The 17,356-nt window shown below is 37.5% G+C and overlaps 1 protein-coding gene across 1 annotated transcript; it reads left to right on the plus strand.

The window, feature by feature from the left end:
* The first annotated feature begins 20 nt into the window (after nucleotides 1-20).
* Nucleotides 21-17,356, plus strand: LOC139726225 (cerebellar degeneration-related protein 2-like). Its single transcript, XM_071637295.1, has 4 exons — nucleotides 21-403; nucleotides 10,149-10,261; nucleotides 15,034-15,182; nucleotides 15,836-17,356. Exons 1-4 carry the CDS (start codon nucleotides 316-318, stop codon nucleotides 16,833-16,835), a joined length of 1,350 nt encoding a protein of 449 aa, XP_071493396.1. The 5' UTR covers nucleotides 21-315; the 3' UTR covers nucleotides 16,836-17,356.

Genomic DNA, 17,356 nt, shown 5'->3' on the forward strand with positions numbered 1-17,356 from the left:
GGTTGGAGAAGGACGTTGTTGTGACACGGAGTTCCCCTGGCCGCTCCGGAGGATGTTACCGTATGGGCCCGACAACAGTGATCGTAAATGCGGCAAGAGAGAATTTGCTATCGCTAGTTGTAGTGTTGCCCGTAAGTAGTGCTGGCTGTAAAAAAAGACATGAAGCTAAGGACAAGGTGATGATGATGCAGACACAATTTTGCGGCGTATAAAGTGAAATCGAATACAGAACTGACGCAACGCAGACAACGTCGAAGAAAGAGGGTGACTGGTGTCCAGTAACTAGGTTCTGCTGTGGATGTATTTGGCAAGGCAATGTTTGCAAGATCCAAGATGCCTTTTGGGATGGACGACTATACGATGGTAGAGGAGGAGGACGCACCGGACGGCTGGTATGAAAACGGTAAGACAACACCATATAGTGTAAGTAGCATAATAGGCAGTAATACTGGTAAGATTATGCGTGTATCGTGGCCAAGAAGGCCGTGAAATGACTCTATGATCCTGCTGGCTGCATACAGCGTAGTATGTATACTCCAAAGAGGCCAGGCAGAGGAGTGTCACTGTTTGAATAGGCGTCTGTATATCACATGTATGATGGGGGGGGGGGGGGGGGGGGTATATGCTTCCGACAGAGATAGACTAAAGATTTGTAAATACGGCCGAGACTATGCTATTGTCTTCACATGTTTACGACAATATCGTGTTCCCTGGCCCTGTACCAACCCGTTGGCCGGCCTTGCAGTCCATAAAATAGGGGATACACTTGACTGGGATTTGATTTTCAAGTTTAGTTGCGGTATTTTGAAGTGCAACGTTTTACAATGGAATTGATGTTGATGTTGCCTTTAAAGTGTATTATCTAACTCCATTGATTGATCCTTCAACAGACGTACATTTCATTTGTATATTTCATTTAATTTAATCACTATCATAGTTCCAACAGGAAAATAATATAAAATCCACAAAACAATTATAAAACATAAACATTTTGATACCAGGGTATTCTGAATATGTCACAGAATAGTAGATGTGTAAGAAGGATCTACATATATCATACAGTTATTTTTTTTTTAATTATTATTTTTGCCGTGAAGAAAAGGGGGTAGTCCTTATGAATGATATCTAGTGGTTAAAGGGACCTCTGCATGATTTTCAGACTTTTACATTTGAACCACTGTAAATTAGTTAAACTGAGTATGGAGTTTCAGAATTTATAGTGAATGGGATGAGGAATGAGAGTGTTTTCAAAATTTATAATAAATTGCAATGAATAAGGATGATGACATGGCAGCCTTGCCATAAGAATGCATGAGTTGGGGCTCAAGGAAGCAGAACAAAAGAAGAAGGCATGCATAGATTCTTCACAGGTGAACTTGTTGAGCAGGCGGTATTGTAATGGAATTACACTGACATTTCTGAAATATGTGAGGCTCTGATGTCATCAACACTGTTCAGTGTAATTTGTTTGAGATTTTCAATTTATTGGTTTATCTGCTCAAGGACGACAATAAATTCCACGAATCTGTACATGGAGCTGTCGGTTTATGTACTACCTGATGTGAAATTATGAAAATTGTCTGGAATGCCCCTTTAACAGATCATGATTTATATTTTGAGATTTTCAATTTAAGTTGCCACGTGAGATGAGTTATGAATGGTTGTTCAGAATTTTACTTCAAAATGCTTTTCTTCAGATTTCTAAAACAGTTTAATGTATTGAATTGAAATTTCCAATACAAATAATTAGGTAGCCAAACTACAATTAATCAGATTCATTGTAAGTGCAACACCTGTGAAAAGATTGACATCATGATTTTTGGGTAATATATATATTTTTTTGCAGGGCCTTCTGCAGTTAGAACTTCATTTTGATCTTATTCAAGGATTATACAATGTATCTAATCTGAGATTTATACATGTACACGTACAGCTGTAGGCCTACATGATTGAAGCTATAAAGACTTTGACTTGTCTGACCAAAATAGAATTTCCTCCAGTTGTTGGTGATGGCCAGGGTGCATTTACTCCTTGCTGTTGTACTGATTTTAGAGAAAAAAAAAATAATTTTTTGTTTATTTATGAGTTGCCAAGATCAAAACTGTGGAGGGATTTTGAGGACGATACCAATGATAGGTTTTTAGGATGAGAGAGAGAGAGAGAGTGTGTGTGAGACGGGATGTTGACACCGCACAACTGTACTGGAGAAGGTTGCTGAATTTGCACATCATGTCGAGGGATTTACGTCTCGCATGAGCCATCTAACAGCTGTACACTGCACTGACTCATGAATTAAAATCCTACATGTGATGTAGTCAGTTTTGTGTCCATGGATCCACACTGGCAACTCACATATTGTTTAAAGGCATTATTTACCATTTGCAGATGAAACAAAAACCCAGCTTTAGTGCTTCAGAATAGTTCTAAAATGTGAGTTAGGAATAGAAACAACCAATGATCTAAAAATTTGATAATCAATGTTAAATATTGATAAAAATGCAAAGTGTTAACAATAGTTATAGTAAAAATGGTTATAGACAAAACCATCTACATTTATGGTTTAGTGGGAAAAACAATGATATCTTGTTATACTTTAGGCTTTATTATGATTTTTTTTTATATGATAGGATGTTTTGTGATACAACTGACATGTCACATGTGCATCAAATGTGATATCTCAAACATTTTTTAAAATCACTGCTCCCAATGGTAAACAGTACCGGTACCTTTAACACATACATGTATTCCCAACTCCTTATGATTCAAACATAACTTCAACACATTTTGTAGAGTGTCAGGATTGATAAAGAATGAGTGGTAAGAAAATTCGTGTTTTATATGAACTGTTTATGATGCTGTTTTGACAGTGTCCTTGAAGTTTGGCTTGTACATGTATGAGGAAATCAAGGTTTTGCTGTGGGGTTGACGTTCATTTTGTTTTTAAAGACATGAGTTTTAGCCTGTTTTGTATCTTACACCAACATTCATTGCTATGAAATCAGTATTGCATCTGTCACCTTTAATCTCAAAATACTACAAAACAATTCATTATCCTGGCAAATCACATTAGCCTGACAAGTTTCTTGGTAAAGCTTTCTGATATATTGCAAGCAAATTCCAAATGGTGGAAGGTGAATTTTGAGCCTGTCCGAGTACTATGTATTACAACTGTAGCTTTAAGGTCCATCTAAACCATCTTTGTGAACAGTTTTAGAATACATCCTGTTAAAGGTTGAGGACAGGAAGGCATTCTAGTAATGGCATCCCGTTAAAGGCCCCTAGGCGGAGAGTTATCATTGCATTTCGGGAAGGGGCCCCTTTATCATGATGATGCTGTGATTTATAGCAATCCTTTGCTGGTATTTAATGGAATTTTATTATGGAGATGGTTGTCACACCATGTCAGCAAGCACATCCATTGATGGAGGTACACATGCTGTGATGCATGTAGGTATTCCCCTTGCGTGTACTTTTCTTAGTAATATTGGTATCCAAAAAATGTAGAGCTCTCACGTAATGAGAGCCCGAAGTAAAACAACCACAGTGGCAGAGCGGAGTTATGGAACTTGATTGTTAGATATCATGATGGTATACTATTGTGAGCTGTTGAGTTATAAAAAAAGAATGATTTTCAAGCCAGAGTTTCTTTCTCAAAGTTACATATTGCTACATTTGACTTGGTCTTGTGCTGAGCTTTGTCAGATGATGAGTTCACTTCAAGAAATATAAGCAGGCACCTGCAAAATTTATGTTGAGGTGTATGTAGATTAAGTGTTAAAAATTAATAAATTGACAATTTGTTGTTACTCCTTTTGTTCTTCTATCAACTAAAGTGTGACTCATCTGGTAAATTGACTTCACTGAGCTTGAATGTCAGTAATGCTAGGTTTTTCAATCAAGATGTTCATAAGCTGTAAGATGTGTATGAATGATTGAAAAAACTCTTTCTTTTCCATCAATTTCCCACAGTCAGTGCCCCAAACTGATCACTGTAAAAAAGCCGCTGAACTATCAATATAGCCACCAGTTTGTTCATTTTCTCGGCAGTGAATCGTCTTGAGGAGCCTTCCACATAGCTTCACATTGATGACGATGTCATTTGGGGACAATCTTACAAATGCTGCAATCAATCATTCATTATCCATCCTGCAAGAATACCATAAAAGCACCCAGCCACTTGAACTTTATGTACTGAGTCATCGCATAATGTGTTTGCAGACTGCTTGCCTCAGATATCTTATATCTTTATTGCACTCATACACTGTACACTTGTATGTGTGTGTGTGTGTGTATGAATTTATTCATGGTAGGAAATATTGTTTGCAGAAAGAATTGGAGCATATGATTGCATTTCTATCGCACCTGTTCCACACTGTTCGATGACCACTTTGAAGGCATCCACCTGCTACGTAGAACCATTCTAGCCGTACAGGTTTGCGTCATCCCTCTTCCCACTATCGGCCGAGTGTTCAGACTTCAATGGTTACAGTGTACATCTATGACACACTGTTTTAGTGGCTGAAGTGATGTATAGAGCAACAGCTACACTGTACATTGCACATTAAATTGTGCAGTGTAAGGCAAATTTCTGCATATTTATTTTTGATAACAGACAATAAAGTACATGTACCTTGAATCCAGATCCTTGAAAATCATTCTCATCCCCCCCCCCAAATTGTGAGAGTTTGTGTGCCAGAACACATAGCTTGAACAGTATAATCTCCGTAATTCTATTGCTTCTTGCATGATATCTCAGTTGACACTGTCCCTCTGTAACCCACTTACAGTGTATGTTGGAAGCAAATAAAAGTAAATAAATAAGTAAAAGTCTGTACTATCCAGTTTTCGATCATATAACCTTAAAACCTGATTAAAAACAAACCCAGATATTTAGATATGGCCGAAATCAACTGGTACATGCATGGGGGCATTATGTCTCCACACAGCTAAACCACATGAACTACATACATATCAAATGTCACAAGTGTAGGGTTCATGATAATATTATCCTGTCTTACACTCACTGGAAAGGTGAAGCGTAGTGTTTCAGTTGTATAAATTCTGTTATGTACCGAGACTTAGATACATGGGCTGTATTTCATCCGTGGAAATGAAATTGAAACAAGTAAACTTGAAATCTGATAGATGATGACACTAAAAGATCTGTAGAAAGTGAAAGATGCTTCTTAATAGCTTGTTTGGAAGTGTAGAGAAAGTGTCATTAAACAAATGATTAATAGTTTCTTTATTATGATTATCAGAGTGTTATGTACACTTGTATTTAGAGCTGAAGAAATACTGTAACACTGTATTGAGACTTGAATTATAAGAGCAAGATGTTATACCGGTACTGTGTAAGGTGCTATTATAGTGAATGGCATTCTTTGGATATTGATCATTAAACCAATGGTGGGCTTGCACTGAGTTGCTCTTGAGCCAAATACTAGCACATTTATCTTTCCTAAGGAGGATCTGAGACATGTTGATGGAATTAATGAAGGGTTCCTTCTGTTTCACCAAGTCTAGTGCTAATCCAGTCACACTTGTGGGAATGACTCCTGTGGTGTTTGTGAAAACCAGCTGAACGATGATTCATACATTATGTTTGCTCATTTTTATAGTCAAATGAATCCTGGAAAGGGGGAATTTGAGATCTTTGAAGGGAAAAATTAGCTGAGAATATGAAGTCTTTGGTCTCCCAAATGTTTACTCTCTCTACATGTCGCTTAGGTACAAACAGCATAGCACAAGATCTCTTGACTCGTTATTAAATTGCAAATGTAGTGTATTTGCCATACAATTTGTAACAAAAATGAGCATAAGATGGCTAGATGTATGGTTTGTTAATTCTAATGTGTAGCACATCTTTAAAACAATGTGGGATATTATATCCTGCAATGTATATTGTACAGAGACAGAATATTGATTCTTTATTTAGAATATCACATATATTATTACCATTCAATGTTATTCAAAATTTCTGTTTTATTATGCTCTATATTTTGCAGTGCTTCTCTGTTTCTGCAAATTTTTAGTGGACTGGTATCAGCAAGATTGATATTTATTTTAACTATTGCCTCCCACAACACAATGCGCTGTACATTGTCTCCAGAATGGGAACTCACTAAGTTTTCTCACGAAAAGGGATGATACCTATCATCATTCTCACTACTCACTCCCACACTTTGGTTCTCATTTGGAAATTTGACAACTCAAAATATGCTTTACAGAAATTTATCCAAATCTGTGATGGCATACTTTATGTACGTGTATGGCAATTCATGTCCATTTGCATCGATAGGTAATTTGTATTATGATGATGAAGTATGAAATATGATCTGGGTAATTTGTTGCTAGTAATTGTCTACTGAGGTTACCTAACTAGAATGTTCAGGGAAATTTTCAATTATCTCTTGGCGCAGCATGATAATTAGTGACAGTTGTGAGTGAAACATGTGTTATGTGTGGGTTAAACGCTGTTACGTGGTAAAGCCATGACGTGAAAAGCCCCACTGTAAGTGTGGCTGCAACTCTGACTGGTCATCAGTTCGTGCTGCTCACTTTGTGCATCTAAGATAGAAAATACAGAAATTGAAAGTGTCCGATTTGAATTGGGACATCCTGCATTCCAGTGAAATCCGTCGGCATTCTTAATTCTCCAGGAAGTTACCATGTGGCCTGACTAGGGAAACACTGTCCAGTTCAAGGAAGTTGTGCATCATTGTGTGCTAAAGGCGATGAGGAATGCATGTCTGCAATTTGTTCTAAATTGCAGACATTCGAAATGACATCGAATTCGAAATGACATCAAATGTCTTGATGATTTGGCCTTTTAGTACTATTACTTGACTAGCAAACTAACAAATTGTCTGCACTGTAGTTCCCATAGCTGGACTACAAATCTCACTGTTTCTTCAGCACTGAGCACAAGGTTGCACAAACCTCGGTGTTCGTTTGATCCAAGGCAATTTTTTAAAGAAAAAAATTTGCACTTTGCATCAACATTTCCTTTGTAGGAGATACTATCAAATATAATGTGGCTGTTGAAAGAGTTTCACCTCTATAGTGGCATGAGAACTTGACATTATGCACATTTTTAAGAAATTAGTAGATGATAAGGTTCTTTGAAGGAGGTCACAAGTTTAAGTTTGAAAATGTTCATAGCCTCGTCTTTATTCAAGGAAGTGATCAGGAACAATATGCAATGGAAAATATGGTCATGGCCTTGAATCTCAGCAAATATGTTTTACAGATTTGGATTTTTCTATTTCACTGTGTAAATCTGCAAAGATTTGTGGGCAGAGCATTACTCCGTTGTGTGGGATTGATGTTTCATGGAGATGAGTGAGCTCGAAGAAGTGAAAAAGGTCCTAGCTATTCATGCAAGAAAGATTTTAATTATTTGTCTTAAATCCTGTGCAAACAGACTCATTGTCAAAATTTTCTGATAACTACTTACAGTAATCTTTTTGTGTTTGATGAGCTGTGAAATTCACATTGGTTTGCGGTTAAAGCACCTTTCCCACCTTCTAAACATGAACTTAAAAGTATTGTTTGTACAACCTACATTCCATGTTTATTAAAGTCCACCAGCTCGTATGCATTACAAAGAACTCTCTAAAAAAAATCGAGTGAAAATATTCACTCTTAAAAGAGTGAATACAAAAAAGAGTGCATTTCGAGTGAAATTGGAGTGAATTTTGAGTGAAAATGCTCATTTTCACTCATTTGGAGTGACGTCAGGGATCACTCGAAGATTTTGGAGTGATCCCTGACATCACTCCAAAATGAGTGAAAATGAACATTTTCACTCAAAATTCACTCCAATTTCACTGGAAATGCACTCTTTTTTGTATTCACTCTTTTAAGAGTGAATATTTTCACTCGATTTTTTTTTTTAGAGAGAAGGAGCCCTACATCTCACAGAACCTGAAATACATGTACATGTACAATGTACTTTTCAAATATCAAACTTATCATCCACTCAGTCCCCCAATGTGCAAATGTAGGCTGTGCTACATTTCAGATACTTTCAGTACTGAATGAGTCAAAATTAGTATCCAAAATTATTATTGAGAGTGAATCAAATTTCATTTGTCATTGGCTAGCTACCAAAAAAAAAAAAAAAAAAAATCAGTGATTATAGTATGAGCAAAACAATGGCTACCAATGTTACTAAAATACTTAATAGTCACAGTATGACAGTACTACATGCTCTTGTCCATATGTTGACTATGATATGTTTCATTGAAACTACAATGTACTGTGTGAAATGATACAACAGTGCTTTGCTCTGACATACTAAATATTGATTGCATTGCAAACACAGATGGCATGCAAGTCAAACCTTTTTTTTTTTTGTTATTCATGTGGGGTGTATTGACATAACAGTTTCAATACTTTTTTTTTTCTCTCATTATTAATTGCAAACCTTCTAGCTACAGTGTATGAGTACATGTATCTAGGATATTCTGTATTTGCAGACTATGGCTCAAATGCTGTATAATGCCTTGTCTTTCAATCTTCATTTCTGACATCTTTTTGTTCGCAAGTCTTGAGGCTTTTCCAGTCATGTAACTGTACCATTTTGACAAAGCATATCATGCATGTAGATGGATCATATCAAAATGATGAGTTGTTTACTTACCATAACTTTGGATCAGTTAATGTGCAAGGCTTAGGAAATAAATGACAGTAATGAACACAGATTATTTGTGGAGTGAACTATATATGTTGTACCCCCTGATGTAGTTTTCCTGTTGATGTTTCAGTGAAACATCATTACTTGTTTGTAGCTTTTTGAAAGGTCATTTTGCTGTTTATTGGGAACAGTATTTCCTTGCAAAACCAGGGAGGGAAGGTCAATCTGTTTGTGGGGATAGATGCAGAGTTTGTGCATAAAGAATGGATTTTGTACACAGTGAGTAAGTAGATATATTGACTCGACTTTTGCTTTTAAAATAGGGAATAAATGTTGACCTATACGCATGGAAAAGAATGGACTATTAAGGGATTTGGTTAAGGCCATTTTGAATCATGTTTAATAAACCTTTGGCTGTCTTTGCTATTGCATGAAACCATATTAATTAGTGACATTTTTATTATAGATAAAGCCGTTGTCATGTTTAGACTGACAACAGCTGGGTAATGAAACTGGTCTCTGAAATAGGGTCCAGACTTGCCAGATGCAGCTGGCTCATAAATGGATTTGAGGTTATTGCTGGCTGGGAGGTGTGGTTGAATAGAAGCCGAAAGGATTTACAGTGGTCATCGTGTAATTTTGACAGTAATGATGATAGAAGTGATGATGACGGCAATGGTTAGATGATATGATGATGAAATGATGGGCTAGTGATGATGATTTGGTAATGAGATGTTTGATGGTGATGATGGTAGTGTTGATGATATACAGTGATGATGATAATGATGATGAATTTGTGTTTTGATTGTGATTATGATGATGATAATGAATTCTTGTTTTAAGGGTGATGGTGATGATCAGATTATGTTTTGATGGGGATTATGATGGTGATGATTAGATGATGTTTTGGTGATGATGATGGTTATGATGATTATGAGATGATGTTTGATGAGCTGATGATGCTGTTGCTGATGAGATGATGTTTTGATAATGATTGATGGTGAAATGATGTGTTGATGGTGATGGATGATTGTGAGATGATGTTTCAATGGTGATGATCATGTGTTAGATGTTTGGTGGTAATGGTGATGATAGCAATGATAAGATGTTTTGATGCCTGATGATAGTGATAGTGATGATTAGATGGTATTTTGATGTTGATTATGATGTTGATGAATATGAGATGATGTTGACAATGCTGATGCTGATGAAATGTTTTTGATGGTAATAATGATGGCGATGACGAGGATGGTCGTTATACTGATAGTAATGATGGTGACAAAATTGCTAGCAGCAATGATGGTAGTGATGACAATGGTGTTAGTGATGATTTAATGACCATTAATGAGGTGGAGGAGTTGGAGGATAATAAGTATTGTGGTTGTAATGTTGGTTCTTATAATTGTGGTAATTATGTGATGATGGTGATTATGATAATCATAATAATGATGAAAATGATCAAGAGGATAATGACATTTTTGCTTCTGTCCATTGTGCATCCCCACAGACCTGCACCTGGCAGCGGAGCTAGGCAAGACCCTCCTAGAGCGGAACAAGGAGCTGGAAGCAAGTCTCTTGGAGTCCCAACAGCACAATGAGGAGCAAGCCATGCAGATTGTGGTATGGTGTCTTTTTTGTTTTTATTGTAGTAAGTCTGTAGTATGACTTGTGCACATTCTATCTAGATGTGAATTTGAACTCTTCTTGCTTTTAAAGGCAAGGTGAATATTAAAGTTGCTGTAGAAGTCTGTAAGAATCGTAAGATGGAATAGGTGTCAGTGTGCATCATTATAATGTAGATCAACATAAAGCTCTGTGGTAAAAAAGGAAACCCCACCTCAATTCAGAAGAGCTCCTCTCTTATTCTCTTCAAAACTTGTGATATGGTTTGAAAGCTCATTGTCTAGTACTGTAAAAGTGGATACTTTCGCTCGACTAATTTTCCGTGCTCAGCCTGTAAAGAAGAGTTTCACATGTTTTTTATTGCATGGAATCAAGACATCAACTACTGGAACATATTGCAAGCAAAAAATTTGCGTGCTTTTTATTTTCGCGCTAGTTTCTCGTTGCGCGAAATGCACGAAAATTTCAACACTGCGAAAATTTCCACTTTTACAGTACTTTATAGATGTATGAAGGCTGGCTCTTAGGTAGAGCATGCAACTGTACTCAAAAGAGGGAAAAAAGAATATGAGAAGCTATCCAACGTCAGATGTCATGACAGCCTCCATTTGGTATGAATAATGGGTTTGTGTACATCCCTGCTATGAAGCATGTAGCATTGCCTCTGTGCGTTATTTTCACATGCCCTTCGTCCATCCCTACTTCATTCATCAATAGATCTGTCAATATATCCCCTCCCCCATCACTGACGCAATGTAAATATCATCTCCTTTAGCAGTCCATATTTCCCCAAATGATATTCTAGCAATTGGTTTATTTACTCGTTCAGTAATCTTTTCCATTCAGTATATACTGTGGGCCTTCTGCGATTCCCTCATTAGTTATAGCAAATCCACATCGTACATGCAGTGTATAGTGTGGGGTTCCAATTCAAAGAGCAAGATATACTCGAGTGCTGTCAAACATTCCAAGAGGCCACTCAAGATGTTCTCTGTAAATAGATCCTGACCAGGGTTCATTTCAGTTTCCGTACCATAGTCTTTACTCTTAGCTGATTTAATAGTGTTATTTTTCTCTGCTATGCTTTCTGGCATTACATCTTTTTAGATAGTCTCATGAAGACCTGTCATATAGGCAAAGCATATCTGTTAATTCAATACTAGTACAAAAAAAGAAGTAGAAGTAAAACCTTCAATCAGAGGAATATTGTTTTCCTCAACCCTTTGAGACTTTGGAGAATGTGTACAGTGCTATAAGTTTTCTGTGCCAATTGACACTCAAAGGACACAGATGGTTAAGTTGTAACTTACTTTATCATGAGTTTGTTTTTATGTCTTGATATTTGTCTTTTAATGTTGTCATTCATAAGATAATTTTGTTGGGGTCTAAATGAATTGAGAGATTGATAGTACATTCTGACTCTGCAACTTAGAACATATAGCATTTTGCAAGAAGTGCTGATAATGGAAATTTAGCCACGTGGACTACATGATCGAGCTACAGACTGTAGGTTATAATAGCTCCCTTGAAATAAAAAAAAATACAACTAAAAAAAAATGCAAGCAGATGCAAACAATGAAACAAACAACAACTGCCTACAATCTGAAGGTATTTTACTCCTAAACCAAAATTTAACCCTTTTCTATGATCTTACATGTGCACATGCACACACACACACACATACACACACAAACACAGAAGCATGGAATTATGGCAAACTGTAATGTAAGAACCAGGGTTTTGTTCCAGACAAGGAGATGACAAGTCTAGCCCCTAGATCAGAGCTAAGGTCACGGTCCCCATAGTGTCAAAGGTCATACCTATTGGGATTTGTGTAGACAGGAGCTGCTATCAAATACCTTGGAATACTCCAATCCCAGCTGTTACCATACATGATGGCAATAACACCTTGCAGTTTAACTCTATTCACAGCCAAAGCCAAATCTGTCATAAAGCAACAGCAGTCTGTGGCAGAAGGCACGAAAGGGATATAATAGTGAAACCTCAAATCTGCCCAGCTGTAATGCCGTGTAATAAAATTCTGTACATTTTTAAATAGTACCGGTATAGTGCATCTTGATGAACAGATTATAGCTGCAGAACAATCAAATGTTTGGGTGTCTGAGCAGGCAATCAATTTCTGGTACAACAATGTTTGTACATTGAAAGTTCTCATATCACATTCAAAACAACTTAAGTTGAGACAATGATAATTGACAGGTTACTGTCCAAATTTTGGACATCTTCCTCAATTTCAATCAGCAGACTGAAGGGAGCAACCAGTTTTCTTGACTTCCAGTATTTGTTGTTTTAGAGATCACTGACTCATGAGATACAAATTGCTACAAATGTCTTACCTTGCATATAACACCTGCGTCAAATTTGTGCATTAAAAAAAAAAGCCCACTGAAAGTATAGAATTGTTAGACTTTTTATGACTTTTAATGGTATATATAAAAACTTTTAAAATCTAGATTTGCTTGACATATTTTCTTTATTTTTATTGTGTAGATATGATAACATTTGATTGCCATTCATGATACAATCACATTCAATAGTGTTTGCCCTGTTGTGTAATCACATTCAATAGTCATCCCAAATAGTATGTTAGCTGTAGTGATGAATATACTAGGGCAATATCAAAGTTGCATAGAAGTCTGCTTGCCAACTTGCTCTCATCTTGCTACACAATTCATACATCTTATAGGATTAAGGTTCTTGAAACTTGATAGGACGGATGTCGTGAATAGTGCCTGTCATCTGTTACTAGATTACCATATGCACTTTGGTTCCATTTGTCAGATGTTATCCTCTGGACAGTATAAGCCCAGCACACATGAGATAAGGTATCCTCACTAAGCAAACAGGGCAGGACATATCATGCCGTTTTGCACAGGTTGTAATGGAACATGCTTGTGTACATGGCAAAGGTCACTCCTGAATGAACCAGCGGAAAATACACAGCAAATTGCAGCTCTGTCTTCTTTTGCATATTAGGAGAAGAATGATAATTTAATGTAAATACCTGTTACAGGTAAACAATCTATTGTTTTAGAGAAGATGGAAGTTTGTAATATTGAAATTCATAAAAAATATGATGTAAGTTAAACCTTGTAGAAAGCAGTGTCCTTGCAGATTCTGGGATATAAATTATGGTCTCTGCGTGGGGGAAGATCTGCTGTTGATGTACACAAAGCCCTCAATGTACCAGATCCAGGAAAGTGTTATAAATGGAGGAGAAACTAATTGCTCTACACCGATGTCATGCTGGACATCACTGAGAAATACGGCTAACTACAAGTGGTACCCAGGTGCTTTGATTAAAGAGCACATCAGTATTAATCAAGTACTTGCGCTCTCACAGAAAAGACCTTCTCTGCTGCAGTTCTTTCTCTCTTTCAATGTGCTAGCAACAGTGAGTGTACTTTGTTTGAAAGATCAGATAAGAATGTACATGGCAGATTGTAACATTAAAGATAATATAAAGTTTTGGTACCTCAAAAGTTTTCCTGAGTTTCCTTGTCTTAGTTTGTGTTTCAGGTTAAAGTACCTTTCATATAACTAACACTGTAAGACTTACTCGCCCCAAAGTGCTCTCATGTCTTAGTAATCATGCAATAATGGTTTCATACAATACGTGTATATTGATTGTTGCGGTACCGCGTCGAGTCAAACTAACGGCTCGTTCGAATTTTTCAGAGCCCGCTCTGCTCTGGTAGTTGTACGAAACCATTATTGCATGATTACTAAGACATGAGAGCACTTTGGGGCGAGTAAGTCTCACAGTGTTAGTTATATGAAAGGTACTTTAACCTGAAACACAAACTAAGACAAGGAAACTCAGGGAAACTTTTGAGGTACCAAAACTTTATATTATCTTTAATATGTGCAAATGTGCTGACCATGGACAAGTGGGAGGATTTTTTAGGAGGGTGTGATTTTCATCATTTTGATAGTGCATAATGAGAACAGATGCTAACTTCAGATTTTTTCCTAAATGGTTCTCAACATATTTCAGCACATTCAAAATGTTAGATGTTAAAAATAATACAGCTTGTAATGTAATGAAATGTGAAACTTTTTCCCTGTCTTTAAATTCTATCCTGGAGGTAGATTGGAACAGGGCATGGGATCAGAATGTAGAGAAATGTTTGGAATCCCATATTGCTTTAGGTCCCATATGGGTGTTTGCATAGATTACAAGGAGTTTCCACTCCTTCTTTTCCTTGCAAGTATATTACATTCTATGGCATTCAGGATAGATTACAAATCTACTCATGGAAGACATGCTGATAAGCTTGCTACATATTACAACTAACCACATACAGGCAGGCGCTTTAACGAGCAGTCACAGTATTTGCTCATGCCCCATTGTGACATTCCTTTGGCTAGCTATCATCTCTAGGATACAAATATGTTACTCTAGATAGTGACATTATGCTTTTTATGAATCAAAATGACAAACAAATACAAACAAATAAACCTATGATGACATTTTGCTCATTCTTATTACGTGCAATCATAGTTATAGGTCATTTCATGATTTGAAATATAATACTCTCATGAAATCTATCACATGCTAGTAAACTTTTCCATAATGCAAAATTTTCCCCAGATAAAGATGCCATTGGAATGAAAATGTCCAGAGATAAGCAGGAGATGAGTAATTATCTAAAGGAAGTTTTTAATAATTAATAAATTGACATTGGTGTTAATTTTTTTACTTGTTTATACTTTCAAGGTTTTATTTGATATCTTTCTGTATTTAGTACCTGGAGAAACAGCTTCATGTGCTTCGTGATGTCACTGAGTCAAAGGCTCAGATCTATGAGCAGCTAGACTTAAACTCCCAGGAGTTGGAAAAGGAAAATACCCAACTAAAACATGACCTCAAGACAGCTCAGCAGAGGATCCTCAAGTAAGTGCCTGTTGTCTAAGTCTAGACTTGTTTCAACAACAGTGATATGTATGGGCAGAAAATTAGTTTGTCTCCAAAAGTTTGGTTTTAGCTGACATGCTGAATAAAGCATCGACCCAGATTATGAGCAGTGCTGATCTTTCTCATTACTTTCCTGTTGTTGTTTTTTTTAACTTTAATTGATTAGTGCTGGAAGTAACCATTCTATCTTTAGACAAATACCCCCCCCCCAAAAAAAAAAAGTCTTGCTTTGAAATCCAGGCCTTGAAATAATGTAGTCATTGAGAAAAAGTGCAATGTGTCATGGATTTTGTTATTGTTCAGCTCTAAGATTTTGTTCATTGTAATTGTTCAAATTTGATGTGTCAATTGACAGAAAATATCGTCTGTTGAGAATGAGAAGGGCGTTAAGTTGTCCAGAACACTATGGGTTTAGCGGCAACTTAACGCCCTTATCATTCTCAACCGACGATCTGTAAATGTTTATACTTCGAAAACTAGAAACATGTTCATGCCAGTCCCAAACATTTCCTTTGAATAAAAATTCAAAGCCTGTTCTTTTGTGTTGTGATTTACACTTCAAGATTGTGCTAGCATTCTTGTTAGGCAGGCTGTATGTTTTGTTAATACACTTTCATATTTTCTGTTCCCAGGATAAATGAATCCATAGATCACCTAGAGTCACAAGTCCATGAACAGCAGTCTGTCATAGACCAGCTGAGGGCAGCAGAGAAGGAGCGTCTGAGAGAGGGCAGGCGCCAGCAGCGAGCCCATGAGGCCCTGAACCTCAACAACTGGGGTGGGCTCCCTCTGAGGAGGGCCCACAGCTTTGACCTCGGCAAGCCCTCAGCGGAGAGCCTCTACGAGGACGAAATCACCAACCTCCAGCTGAGCATTCGGAACCTGAAACACGACATCACGCTGAAGGAGCAGAGGGAGAATGAACTGGAGTCAGAAATGGCGGTGTTGGTGCGGGAGAACAAGGCTCTGGAGAATCACAATCGGGAACTTCAGGTGAAGTCAAGAATGGAGGAGATAAAGCGGGACTTCCACTCCCTGGATAATGTGAACGAAGCGGTGTGTAAGTACTGTGATAGCATGATCAATCTAGCAGATGAAGACAAAGTAACCGAGCAAGAGAAAGCTTCCCCCAAACAGGACGGTGAGCTGAGGCGTCATGGTAGTTTGGAACTCAAGCCCATCGCCGAGGAGCTCCACCCGGAAACGAAGTGCCCTCTTCCGAATCACGACCTGATCAACCCCAAATCAGATGGGGTGTCCCTCCTGGGCGAGATCGATGCTCAATACCACAACCTCATGGACAAGTACAACACGCTGCTCACGCGCAGTCGCAGCACTTCCTTCCATGAATCTGGGGGCCGGTCCAGGACCAACAGCCTCCGGCGCAAGACGGCAGATGGCCAAGATGCCACGCCCGGTCTCAGTAAGTCTTCTAGCATGGGGAAACTCAGCACTTCCCCCGTCACGTCTAGTGCCTCAAATCAGGAGTCGGCTTGTCCTGTCGATGTCCACTTTGAGTCGGGACCACCGGAGTACAAGATCCTCTTCAAGAAGATCTATGAGGTGCTTCATAGACCACTCAAACTCCATCAGAAGAACAAAAAGCCCCCAGGGGATGACAAGAATCAATGATTCAAGATTTGATAAACTTTCTTCCACATTTTAAACAGTGCTGACTGAACTTGTATCTCGTTTAAGTTATCTTGCCAAGAATAAGGAGGAAAAAAACAAAAAGGAAGCAAAAAGTTGTAATATGTGCAAGGTTAGAAGGGTTGAAGGTACGTTGGTGTAAATGCCATTATCTATGTGTCTCTTTTCCATTCAGAAATGTTATTTCTGTGTTGATTATTGCATGAGTTTTAGGTGTGTGCTGAAAAAGAACAAGAATTGCATTCCCATTTTTATTTTCAAAGGAATAGAGTGTCAGCTGTTTCTAGAACTTATATTTCATCTTTTTGATTACTGTGAATAAGAGGACAATATTTTTTGTTACTTTCCTTTATTTTTCAAGTGTGATCAAGACATTACCTACCAATTGCAGCTCAGCGGTGGTTTACATCCACAGTTATGGGAAAGGAATGCACTTGATTCCACTTTTCACTCATCAATTCACTGCAACACATGGTGTTATTATTTCATTTCACAGAGCTAAC

This window comes from Diadema antillarum, unplaced genomic scaffold (genome assembly GCF_040938485.1).
Source record: "Diadema antillarum isolate AM-2024a unplaced genomic scaffold, OU_Dant_1.0 scf00000017, whole genome shotgun sequence".
Lineage (NCBI taxonomy): Eukaryota > Metazoa > Echinodermata > Echinoidea > Diadematoida > Diadematidae > Diadema > Diadema antillarum.

Coding starts and splice junctions, on each gene's coding strand:
- LOC139726225 (XM_071637295.1), top strand. CDS start 316: ATGTTTGCAAGATCCAAGATGCCTTTTGGGATGGACGACTATACGATG. Junction 404..10,148: donor GGACGGCTGGTATGAAAACG/GTAAGACAACAC, acceptor GCATCCCCACAG/ACCTGCACCTGGCAGCGGAG. Junction 10,262..15,033: donor AGCAAGCCATGCAGATTGTG/GTATGGTGTCTT, acceptor TTCTGTATTTAG/TACCTGGAGAAACAGCTTCA.